Source organism: Quercus suber, unplaced genomic scaffold (genome assembly GCF_002906115.3).
Source record: "Quercus suber isolate HL8 unplaced genomic scaffold, Cork oak 2.0 scaffold_58, whole genome shotgun sequence".
NCBI classification, from domain to species: Eukaryota; Viridiplantae; Streptophyta; class Magnoliopsida; order Fagales; family Fagaceae; genus Quercus; species Quercus suber.
In genome coordinates, this window is record NW_027069523.1 from 1872817 (window position 1) to 1885137 (window position 12321).

The 12321-nt window shown below is 32.4% G+C and overlaps 1 protein-coding gene across 1 annotated transcript; it reads left to right on the forward strand.

The window, feature by feature from the left end:
- The first annotated feature begins 1853 nt into the window (after window positions 1–1853).
- Window positions 1854–9493, forward strand: LOC112001755 (serine carboxypeptidase-like 20). Its single transcript, XM_024033932.2, has 14 exons — window positions 1854–2179; window positions 2341–2504; window positions 4777–4853; window positions 5064–5186; window positions 5340–5442; window positions 5581–5618; window positions 5835–5936; window positions 6242–6322; window positions 6438–6668; window positions 6859–6924; window positions 7013–7137; window positions 8325–8438; window positions 8747–8792; window positions 9246–9493. The coding sequence occupies exons 1-14, from the start codon at window positions 2031–2033 to the stop codon at window positions 9327–9329; spliced, it is 1503 nt and encodes a 500-aa protein (XP_023889700.1). The 5' UTR covers window positions 1854–2030; the 3' UTR covers window positions 9330–9493.
- Window positions 9494–12321: the final 2828 nt, after the last annotated feature.

Consider the following 12321-nt stretch of genomic DNA (forward strand, 5'->3'; position numbering starts at 1 on the left):
TTCTCAAGAAGGGTGCTCAGCTCATCATTCCTTTTCTGAAGGTGGTCAAGACGAGTGTCCTTTTCGACGATGTCAGCCTTAGGCTCTTCAACAAGGTTTTTCAATTCCTTAGCCTCGTCTGGAGCCTTGGCTACCACTTTAACCCAGCCCCTGCAGTCATCTTTAACCTCCTGAATCCTCGTCTCAAGTTGGATCCTCGTCTTGTCCATATCTATGGCCTGCCTAGATGCTGCAATGAACTTTGACATAGCCTAAAAAAACTATAAAAAGTAAAAAAAATAAATAAAAAATCTTGTTAAATGAGAAAAATGTAAAAATGACATGACGAGGAAAAAGCGAAATTACATACCTTGAAGAGATCATGAACAGCATAATGTTCAAATTCCTTCAAGGAAATGTCATAGCATGCAACCACATCCTTATCAGTCATGGCCTTCTGAAACCATTCCCAAGCCAAATCTTCATTTTCAACAAGATTCATAGGAACCCTTTGAGAAGATTCTCTCTCTCTTCATTCTTTCTCTCTTCTTTTTTTTTTTTTTTTTTTTTTCTCTTATTCTCTTTCGCTTCTCCTTTTCTCTCTAGCTGAGATTGGTGACGATGAGGGTCGGTTTGTTGCTGGCTTTTGTGTTGCTGGCTTTTTTGGCTTTTTGTGGTTTGATTTGTTGCAAGCTGTGGCAGTGGTGGGTGTTCTGTTATTGGTGTTGTGTTGAACGCTCAAAGCCAAAAAAAAATAATATTATTTTATTAAGTTGAACGTTAAAATAAAATTATTAATGCCAAGTGTTTTGAAAAATGAGATAATAAAATAAATAATGCAATTTTTAATAGTATTAAATTGTTAAATTTTTTACTCTATCAATAATAATTATCTTATAGATGCTTTTGGCTGGAGGAAAGGCCATCTTGCATTGTAATTCAAGTCTATATCAATAAACAAATTATGCCGCGTTGTAATATGCTTATTGATTTATGAAATATTAATTCAAATTTCCTTTAAAAAAATGAAAAGAAAGCCAAGACAGGAAAATATATATTATTTAATATATATATATATATATAATCCCAAAATAAAAATATAAAAAACTAATAAATGAAAATTCTCAACCTCCTTCCACCAACGTCCCTTCAACAAAATTCATATAATCATTTTTTATATGCAAAGTTAAGTGGGCCCCAGATCATTTCTCATTGAAAATCACGCCAAGATTATCACCCATTCATTGCATAATTTGTGTGCTTATATATTTCTCTATTTCCAGAAAAGTTCCCCTCTTTTTTCATTGGAAGAAAAGTTCCATTTCGTCTCTTACATCATATTCATGGCAATTTCAGGACAGTTCATCCAATAGCAAAAGAAGTGTGAGGATGGTTTGTATCTGGTTTGACTCCCTTTGTTAATAAAATCTCTTTTCTCAAAAAAAAAAAATAATAATAATAACATATATATATATATAGGTGTGCGGATACATCAAATTGTCTGCAGCCAAAACTCCTAGATCCTCCTCTACTATACTCTAGTGAGTCAAGTCTCGTGCATGCACATATAATTGGTAATTTTTAATTTTTATCTTTTTTGTTCTATAGTCTATACCAAAAATCATTGGTGATGATTGGACAAAGCATTAGGCAAAAGATGCTCACTTTACCAACCATAGATAGTCTAACAATCATTTGGAAAAAGATTTACTCCAAATGAATCATTTAATTCTCTTTTTAGTTTCAGTCTAAATGTATAATTTTTAAATGCCATATATTTGACATAACAAAATACCAAAAAAATGAAAAAGAACCTTTTTCACTCTTTGACCCAAAAATTGGAGCTTTTTTCTTTCTTTCTTCGTTTGCCCCTCACTTTGCTAACCATAAATAGTCTGACAATAGTGCTCTTTGTTCCCTGTCATTGATTTCTTCATCTCTCTCTCTCTCTCTCATTTTGCATTATTTACTCACAAATTTTATCTTCTTCTCAAACAAAAAAGTCACAAATTTTATCTAGTGAGCAATCTTAGAACCTTAGTTTAATTTACATGTCATTGGCCATGGTGAATTTCCTTTTCTTCACCGTCTCTCTTTGCATGCTTTTAACTTTTGGAATTATTGAAGCTGCCCCAAAAGACGCTCTCATCACACATCTTCCTGGCTTCAATGGTACTTTTCCATCTAAACACTACGCAGGGTAAGTCTCATATTATTCATGATTAATTAATTAATGTTCATGGGTTCTGTCATCTGGGGTTTGTAGCTATATATACATATTATCATCCAAACACTACTACAAATTAAGGCACACAGCAAGGAAAGTATTTTTTAATGGGATTTGTCATGTGGGTATTGTAGATATGTTACCAATATTAATAATAAAAATAAAAACAATAATGGTGGAAAGAAGCTGTTCTACTACTTTGTTGAGTCTGAAAGAAAGCCATGGAAGGATCCTGTTGTTTTGTGGCTCAATGGTGGACCCGGTTGCTCGAGTATGGACGGTTTCGTCTACGAACATGGTACGCCTCCCTTCCCCTCCAACAACTTTTGTTTGCATACTGGACATGACACAAAGACCCTCCCTTCACCTCCATGTTCATTTCAAACTTCAAACCACAAAAGCCAAAACTCATGAATGTGCATGCGTGTCATCCTTGTTCTTTTTATTTATAACAATTAAATTGGGTGCTCTTCAGTTTTAACTTTTTAAAGTGTTGAAGATTAATTAAAGCCGCTTCCGATTACAAATAATCTCTATTAATTTTCATCAACTTCCCCAGTGCTACTCATTTTATAAATAAATATCCCTTAACATTCTAGAATGCAAATCTTTTGTACTATTTTTTATATTATACTAACCACAACTTATCATATATTTTTTATTTTTCTTATATAATTAAATGAAGTTTAAGACGGGAAAAAATCAAATATATGGTAAGTTATAATTTGTGGAAGATAAAGTGAAATACAATTAGCTAGTAGTACAAAAGATTTGTATTCGCTTATTAGTTAATGTTTTTAAAGAAACATATGCAATTCCAAAGCTAATTTGTGTCGGAACATTTGTTGCATATGAAAAAAATAAAAAATTTTAAAAATAACTTTTAAAAATGAAAATTCTATTGGTTTTAATATAAAGAAATTTTTATCCTATATTTGTATCATTTTTTTTTTTTTTTTTTGATAAGCTATGTTTATATCATTGTATGTGACAAAGGCACTCAATTAATATATTTTAATCGAGAGTCTTATAAATTAGTCGTATTGTCCATTTCCCCTATAAACAATGCCTGAGTTTGAATCTTTTTCTTCTCATTTATTGTAAGCTATTAAAAAAAATGTCCAAAGAGAGATACTAGCAATTTTAATCACAGATTTTCTTTCCTCCGATCTCCTGTATTCTCTCATATTTTTCTTTATAACATACCTTTTAACTTTCTGATTCTGCAAGCAGCCAATAGATGGTAAAGAATTTTTTGCTATCATCAATTCCACCCACAATGGGCTTCCACTTACGAAATTCTCCAAATGATATTTTAATGGTGTGGGGACAAACATTATGCGCAAAACTCCAATCGATCATAGCTTGACTGCACTTTTTTGTAGTATCGCTTGATTCAAGCATATAGATGTGCAAAATATGAATGTCTATCTTTTTATTATGAGTAATTCTTAGATACTCTCAGAATACGGAAAATTGTGCTCCTTCCTCTCACATTCATTATGGGGTCTACTTATTAAACTCATAGCAGAATCCATCATGAATACAAGAGAAGGAAGTATCATTTCTTCGTACTCCGAGAATACCTAAGAATTTTCTCTTATAATAGCATTCACATGCGTTAACTATTGGTAGTTTATATTTTTGTAACAATTTATTATTATTATTATTATTATTGCTTGTATTCTTTTTAATAATATACTATAATATATTTTAAGTGGTTATCACAAAATTAATCAACTTTTAACCAATTAATTAATAAATTATGCTCTAGATCAAATTGATTAAAACATATTACATGTGACACCATATTGATGACATAGAAAACCAATAAAACAACTGTTTCACGGTAAAAAAATCTGGGAGGAATTAACCTAACAATTCTCAAGGCAATATATCGCTAGAATAAAATTGAAATTTGTACAATAGACTTAACCCTAAATCTACTATTACCTTATGTAGTACTTTTTGGCATGACTACACATAGATTTGAGATTCACAGACTCTTCTATTATGGATGGTTGCATGTGAACTTTCTTCTTCGTGACTCTGAGATCCACGCTCAAAGATTTGATCAGAAGCTGTGGTTAACTGATGACAACAACTTTGCATTATCACCAGTTCTTCTTCTTCTTCTTCTTCTTCTTTTTTTTTTCTTTTTTGCACACAGTCTCCAGTTGATGCTTCAAGAACTGCATAAAGAAACACTACCATCTTGTGTGTAAAACGTGATCTAGGGTTTGTATTTATATGTACTTAAGTTCCATCAAAATCCTAGATCAAATAGCTACGAAAAGAAGTTAAAATTCCAATTTGCACGAATCTTGATCGGTCTAGATATGCAATTTGATCGGTTGAGATAAGTGGTTTTCATTTTAGCCTACCAAGCTACAGTTGAAATGCAGTCTTCCAACAATTCATTTTCTATATTATTGAGTCTTTCACATGATTTGTCTTGATCAAATATTATCTAAGGTAATTCTATTTAGAAAAACTAAGTTCTAAACTGTTACAATCGTTCGTTACCAATCTAAAATAATGGACTTTACATAATATTTGAATTCGTGCAGGACCATTTACCTTTGAAGAGGGAAAACCAAAAGGAAGCCTTCCTAGGCTGCGTCTTAATCCTTATAGCTGGTCCAAGGTAAATTAGTCTATCTCATGCTAATTTTCTTCATTTTTCCTTTTCTTTTGTATTGTCTATATAGGAATTATCTACATTGATCATGATTATGGCCAATACCAATTACATTTAATTTACAATTCCACTGTCGTTATGCATTCATTCTATATACAATCTTACTATTTTTTTCGTAATTAAGCCCATATGTATATGTGTTTATTTATTCCTCAGGTTTCAAACATAATTTACTTGGATTCTCCTGCCGGTGTTGGCTTCTCTTACTGGAAATACTCAAGCACACGCACAACAGGAGACATAGAAACTGCCTCTGATACACATGAATTCCTTCTCAAGGTTATTAGGATATTGAAATGCTCCTTAATAAGGTCAAAAAATGAAGTTAGGAAATAACAAATAACGTATTTATAAACTCCCAAGAAAGCGTTAAAGAGATAATTAAATTATTGAAAATTTAAGTAACGATTCAATTTATTGTTTTGCAAGCAGTGGTTTAAGCAATTCCCAGAGTTCGTCTCCAATCCATTTTATATATCAGGAGAGTCTTATGCTGGAATTTATGTGCCAACTCTTGCTTCTGAAGTAATAAAAGGTACTAATTGAGCTCTCTTCTTTCTTTTTCTTTTTTATTAAAAAAGAATATGTTAAATAAATTATATATTTTCTCATAATACATATTAACTATGTGGTAGTATTAATTTTAAAAATGTAATTTTAAATTTTTCTTCAGGAATAAAAAATGGCGTAAAGCCCATTATCAATTTGAAGGTATGTCACTTTGGCATTTTGGATGTTCAATCAATTATAGGCTAATTTTTTTTTGTTATTAAAAAAAAAAAAAAAAAAAAAAAAATCTGTGCAGGGCTACATGGTGGGAAATGGAGTAACTGATATGTCACTTTGGCATTTTGGATGTTCAATCAATTATAGGCTAATTTTTTTTTGTTATTAAAAAAAAAAAAAAAAAAAAAAAAATCTGTGCAGGGCTACATGGTGGGAAATGGAGTCACTGATGGCAAATTTGATGGCAATGCTCTTGTCCCATTTGCACACGGGATGAGCCTTATTTCAAACAATATCTTTGAGGTGGGTGAAATTTTATTCAAAGAAAGGAACAAAGTCTATACAATTGCAATTTGCAAGGTAGACCAACCATGCTAAGACATTGTTTAAATATTGGTTTTTTCTACATCATACCCTTGGCTTTATTGTGAAGCTTACTTAAAATGCTGCAAAATCTGGACCAATTTTTATTCAAGATTTCCAATATGCTTCTACGGAATTTTAATTTAGAATCTTGCTGCTTAATTATAATAATTATTCAAAGTGTGATATACTGTTTTTCATAGTTAAAATCCTAATGGAGGCATATTTGACTATGATTTTTGCAGAAAGTTCATTCTTCTTGCAAAGGAAATTACTATAACCCTGTAGGAAAATCTTGCAATCAGAACCTTCAACTAGTTTATGCGGTGAGATGATATTGCGTGGCCAATTACCATATGAATTTACTTCCAAAGAGTCTGAAATTGTGATGTAGTCAGAAAAATAAAAACTGCAAATTTCTAAACATTTATCTCAGTATAGGCTATTGATGGGCTTAACGTTTATGACATCCTTGAGCCTTGCTATCACGCCCCGGGAACACAAGGAAACACAAGTTTACCATTAAGCTTCCAGCAATTAGGAGAATCTGAGAGGCCTCTTCCCGTGAGAAAAAGGATATTTGGCCGTGCTTGGCCTTTTAGGGCACCAATAAGAGATGGCTTGGTACCACTGTGGCCTCAATTATCCCAAGGAATCAGCGTTCCCTGTGTAGTAAGTTTTTCAATGCCTTGGATGCTGTGATTGTGAATGATAATCACATCTTGGTGTGTATATATTTCTATAGATAATTTGATGATTACAACAGCGAGTTTGGATTTGAGCGGCCGCCTAAATAGTTCCATTAGAAATATTTATTTAGTTGAAAATCTTACTTCCAATTAATTTATTTTTGCAAGTGTAGAATGATGAAGTTGCAACTAAATGGCTGAACAAAAAAGAAGTTAGGGATGCAATTCATGCCAAGCCGGTAAATCAATCTATATATTATTGATTAGTAGTATTCCAAAATTTTGCGTCACTTATTTTCTTCTAATCCAAACTAAAACCAATGACAGCCAAGTGTGACTGGTGGTCCTTGGGTATTATGCACTGGTGCAATACATTATGAGCATGATGCTGGAAGTATGATCCCTTACCATAAAAATCTGACCCTTCAAGGATATCGAGCACTTATTTACAGGTAAATCTCTTGGATTGAATCAGGAGATTCTTAAATGTTAATTCAAGAAAACCAATTACATTTCTACGATTTTATTTTATGCAATGTTTACAGAAAGGGCTTATTTTGATTTCCATGCTACTTCTAATTATTTTGAGGATTTAGTTATTAGGAACTAAAAATTAGGATATTACATTTCCAATATTGGCTATAATAATATTCAAAAATGATTACTACAACTTCTAAAAATAAAAACTTGCTTTTTGGATGTAGATTATGTTGGTAAAGGTAGTCAAGCAAAAACGATTTGGTAGGTATATAGTAGGCATAAAATGACGAAGGATGACAGCTGAAAGCATTTCATGTAGATTGGAAGTTTATCAGTTTCTTACTTAAAAATGTATTGCCTTCTTCTTGGAAAACCCTAGAGTTACCTACTAGTCTGAAGGGATATAAGAAAACACATTAAAACAAATGTTTTCGTTTTTTTTTAATTGCCAATTGGGATCTTGTGGCCATGTCCAAAGGCAACTAATTATGACTCAAATTGAAAGATATGTGAATTTAATTAGAGAGATGATGATAATTATATAGCGAAAGCTAGAAATTTATGGCCTGGACCAACATGCTCAAGAGCCCACTTAACTTAAACATGTCTACCTAATCCAACATGCATGGTGTTACTCAAATGCTTTCTTTTTCAATGGGAACCAAAGGGCCTACTAAATAATTAAATTGTTATTCTTTGTTGGTACCTTTTCATCAATACGGTGGTCTACAACCCAAATCCACTGACATTGATGTTTTGGATTCGAACTAATACATTAACATTATACACATGCAATCAAAATTCCACATTTGGATTCTCTGTGCTCATCCCTAGGGATATATTTTGACAAATTCCTTGTGCTATGTTACTTTTTCAAGATGTCACTGGAATAATGTGCAATTATATGTCATAAATGTCCAACTGTTCCTCTATAAATGAGGAAAATTATACACGCTTGAGTTAGGTGTGAGCCCCTAAAAGCTGTGATCATAGTCATACACACCTAAGATGGTTACAGAAATATGTCACTATCGATTATATGTTTAATTTGTTAGCACAAAGTTACTATAATTTGGAAAATAATAGATCAAAAGTAGTTTATTTTCTTCAAGTGAGTCTTATATTTTGTGACAATTACGATTTTTCAATTTGAATGCAGTGGTGACCATGATATGTGTGTGCCGTTTACCGGGACCCAGGAATGGACTAGATCACTTGGATATAAGATTGTGGATGAGTGGAGGTCTTGGCACTCTAAGGGGCAAGTTGCTGGGTAAATTTTTCCACTTCAAAAACAATTTCTTTAATTTCTATGACACAAAAGACACATCAATAGTATATAAAATACACATTCGAGAGAATTATAGTCAGGTGCTCAGAGTTATGGACAACCACGTCAATAATATACTTCAAAAACAATTTCTATTACACAAAAGACACATCAATAGTACATAAAAGACACATTCGAGAGAATTATAGTCTAAGTGCTCAAAGAATTATGGACAGTCACATCAATAATATATATATATATATAACGTTCGAATATTTATGTTATAATTTGCTTGTTTTCATTTGTTGCAGATACTTACAAGGATATGATAATAATCTCACCTTTCTGACCGTCAAGGTTTGTATATATAAGTGCTATGCTTTAATCATTGCAAGAAAATTGACCCCAAAAAAAAAAAAAAAAAACTAAAAGTTTACTTTCTATATGATATATCACCATAGATATCCTATTTTTGGTAGCATTTTTTTTTTTTTTTAATTCAATAGTAGGGAATAGAGAATTTGAAAACATCTAAAATAGCGTTCACCTTTTTAATAATCTGCACACATACATGATACAACAGTCTTTTTTTCTTTTTTTGGGGCTAAACACATACAACATAGTCAAACAAGAACAACTACAGAAGATATTATTATTACTGTTGGGATTAGCTAGAAGCCTAGAAGGAAACCCCTATTTGAATTTTTCTTTTCTTTTCTTTTTCTTTTTCCTAACAAAAAAGAAAATCTCTAAGTCTATTAGTTGCATTACTCTATTTTATTTACAAGCTGACTATATCTCACGGTGTAGGGTTCGGGGCACACAGTTCCTGAATACAAGCCACAAGAGGCACTGGATTTCTACCGTCGTTGGTTGGAAGGGAAACCAATATGACAGATGAAAACAATTAGCTTTATTTCACATCCAAGAAGAAAAGAAATAAATAGCTTTGTGGTTCACAGATTTTCAATTACTCATCTTTTTACATGTGAAAATATATGTGAAAAGAAAAGCATATATGAAAGCAAAGAAAATAAATTATAAACAACTTCTTTCTAGCTTCTATCCACCTAGCAATATTAGCCAGTCAAGATTATCCTCTTCTACTTCTGGGGCCAGCAAGAGGTTCATTGGACTATAGAGTAGACAATAGGAGGTAATTCCCTTGTTCCTTTAAAAACTTGTGTTTGTTTGACCTGTAGCTTATTTGCATAATGTGAAACAAAATGCTAAAATGAGCTGATTTTTAAAATAAAAAATTTAAAAAAATTAATAAAAAAATGAAAAGTAGATTATTTTAAATAAAGCTGAAACAAGAAATAAGAGAAAATAATGAAAAGCATTTATGAATGCAAAGAAAATCAATAAATTATATATAAGAACTTCTTTCTAGCTTCTATCCTCCTAGCAATAGTAGTCGGTTAAGATTCCCCCTCTTTTACTTTTGGGGCCAGCAAGAGGTTCATTGGGCCTATAAACTAGACAACACATGGTAAACCTCTAGTTCCTTTAAAAACTTGTGTCCATCTGAGAATTACTTATTTTTGTAACTTATTTGCATAATGTAAAATAAAAAGTTAAAATTAGTTTCTTCTAAAAAATTTAAAAATTAAAAAAAAAAACAAAAAAAAAACCTAAAATTATATTATTTTAAATAAAGCTTTTAAAAAAAAAATATTGTGTGGGAACCAGTATATAAAATAAGCAAAAATCTAGCTTATATATTCCCCAAACACACATCTAGATTAGTTGAAATTAAATTTCAAGTTTTTTATTTGATGATAAAAGATACTACAAGTCTTTTGTTCAATGACAAGAGATTTTAAGTTGATAAAGACTCACTTCATAACTAACATAGGTAAGAGCACTAAATATGTATACCAACTAACGTAGATAAGAGCACTAAATATGTATACATGTTGTTTGCTAAAACTCAAGCAGTTTCTTGAAAACTTGAAGTTTAGTCCTCTAAACTTGATGTACCTTAGTCCTTGAACATAGAGAGATATTAGTCAACCAAATTAGCATCACTAAAATTCAGTACTGTCCATAACATGTATGAATGGCAATCTTAAGAATATCCTCCTTCTTAACTTTAAGTTGACGGTAACCTAATTTAAGGACAATCGATATTTATTCCTCACGGTCATCCTATTTCATAACCTATTGTCAATGCATAATATCTTTCCCACATGAAAATACACCATTGAATACAACCCTTATCTAGAACTCAAAAATATCATGATAACCAATCTACATTATATCATATCAAAATCTCAAATCTTAAAGAGACTTAACACAATCATTACTTCCTTGTCTACTATCATCACCATACAATACTTACATAAACTCAGCAACCATTATTTTACTTAATAAGAGAATATAAGGAGATGGTACCTGACTTAGTTTCCTCATCACTTTGCCCAGTAATAGCAAACACTCGTCCTTGGANCAAAAAAAAAACCTAAAATTATATTATTTTAAATAAAGCTTTTAAAAAAAAAATATTGTGTGGGAACCAGTATATAAAATAAGCAAAAATCTAGCTTATATATTCCCCAAACACACATCTAGATTAGTTGAAATTAAATTTCAAGTTTTTTATTTGATGATAAAAGATACTACAAGTCTTTTGTTCAATGACAAGAGATTTTAAGTTGATAAAGACTCACTTCATAACTAACATAGGTAAGAGCACTAAATATGTATACCAACTAACGTAGATAAGAGCACTAAATATGTATACATGTTGTTTGCTAAAACTCAAGCAGTTTCTTGAAAACTTGCTTAAAAAATAAGACTTTGAGTATTTAGATATGCTTTCATTATTCCCAATAAGATAGATGAGTGATTAGTTTACTATTATGTAATTGAACTGTATGCTATAGTGTTGTTTTCACGGTTGTATTATTATGCCATAACCCTATTAGGACATTTCCCTTTATTTAGGCGTTAATGTTATTTATCTAGCACTATAGTTATTCTACCATACTGTATTTCCTACTATAATCAGTAATAGTTGTTCCTGCTATAGGCATGCCATACACTCGATACCAAAGCCAAAACGCGTCTATGTTAGGATAGCCCGATTTGTGCACAAACTGGCCTAAAGTGTATTTCATTTAGGCCAGCCCCAACTCTCTTACCTCAGACCCACAGGCCGCAATACAACAAAAGAGACCAAAGCCCAACAACACAAAAATGCCCACCACATTTGAATTAGCAACTTCACTTAGGAGTTGGGAAAAAGACAAGGAAAGCAAATAGATCCCCTACAAGTTTTGGCCCTAAGATCAAAGACGACACAAAATATGAGTGTCATGCCATCGCAGGAAGAATCAAGGCCAACCACGCCACACCAACCCAATCAAGCAAAGGGTGCTAATGGAGCGGGGCTTGGGCCACAACAGCAACAAAGAAACCTCGCTAACAAGACTAACTTCTTCACTGAAGTATTGCAGTCTGTATAGCATTCCCAGTAGTAGCTAATGGAGGAAATGCACCAGCTAAAGGCAGACAAGACTAAGGAAAAAGGGAGCCAACATGACCCCGAGCATGTGGCAGACAAAAAAGAAACCCTTATAAGCGGTGACCCGTAGAACACAAAGCAGCGTTTTGTCACGACGCCAGTTGAAGGCAAACAAGACTAAGGAAAAAGGGAACTAACATGACCCTGAGCATGTGGCAAACAAAAAAGAAACCCCTGTGGGTGGTGACCCACAAAACACAAAGTAGCGTTTTGTCACGATGGCTAACGTCACAGCACTATTAGAGCAAGAAAAGGCCAAGGTGCCCAAGGAAAGATTCTATGCACGAAGACCTCTGTATCCACTGAGGATACTCAGCGAGCCGTATCTCGAGAGATACGAGCCGCAAACCTTTGCAC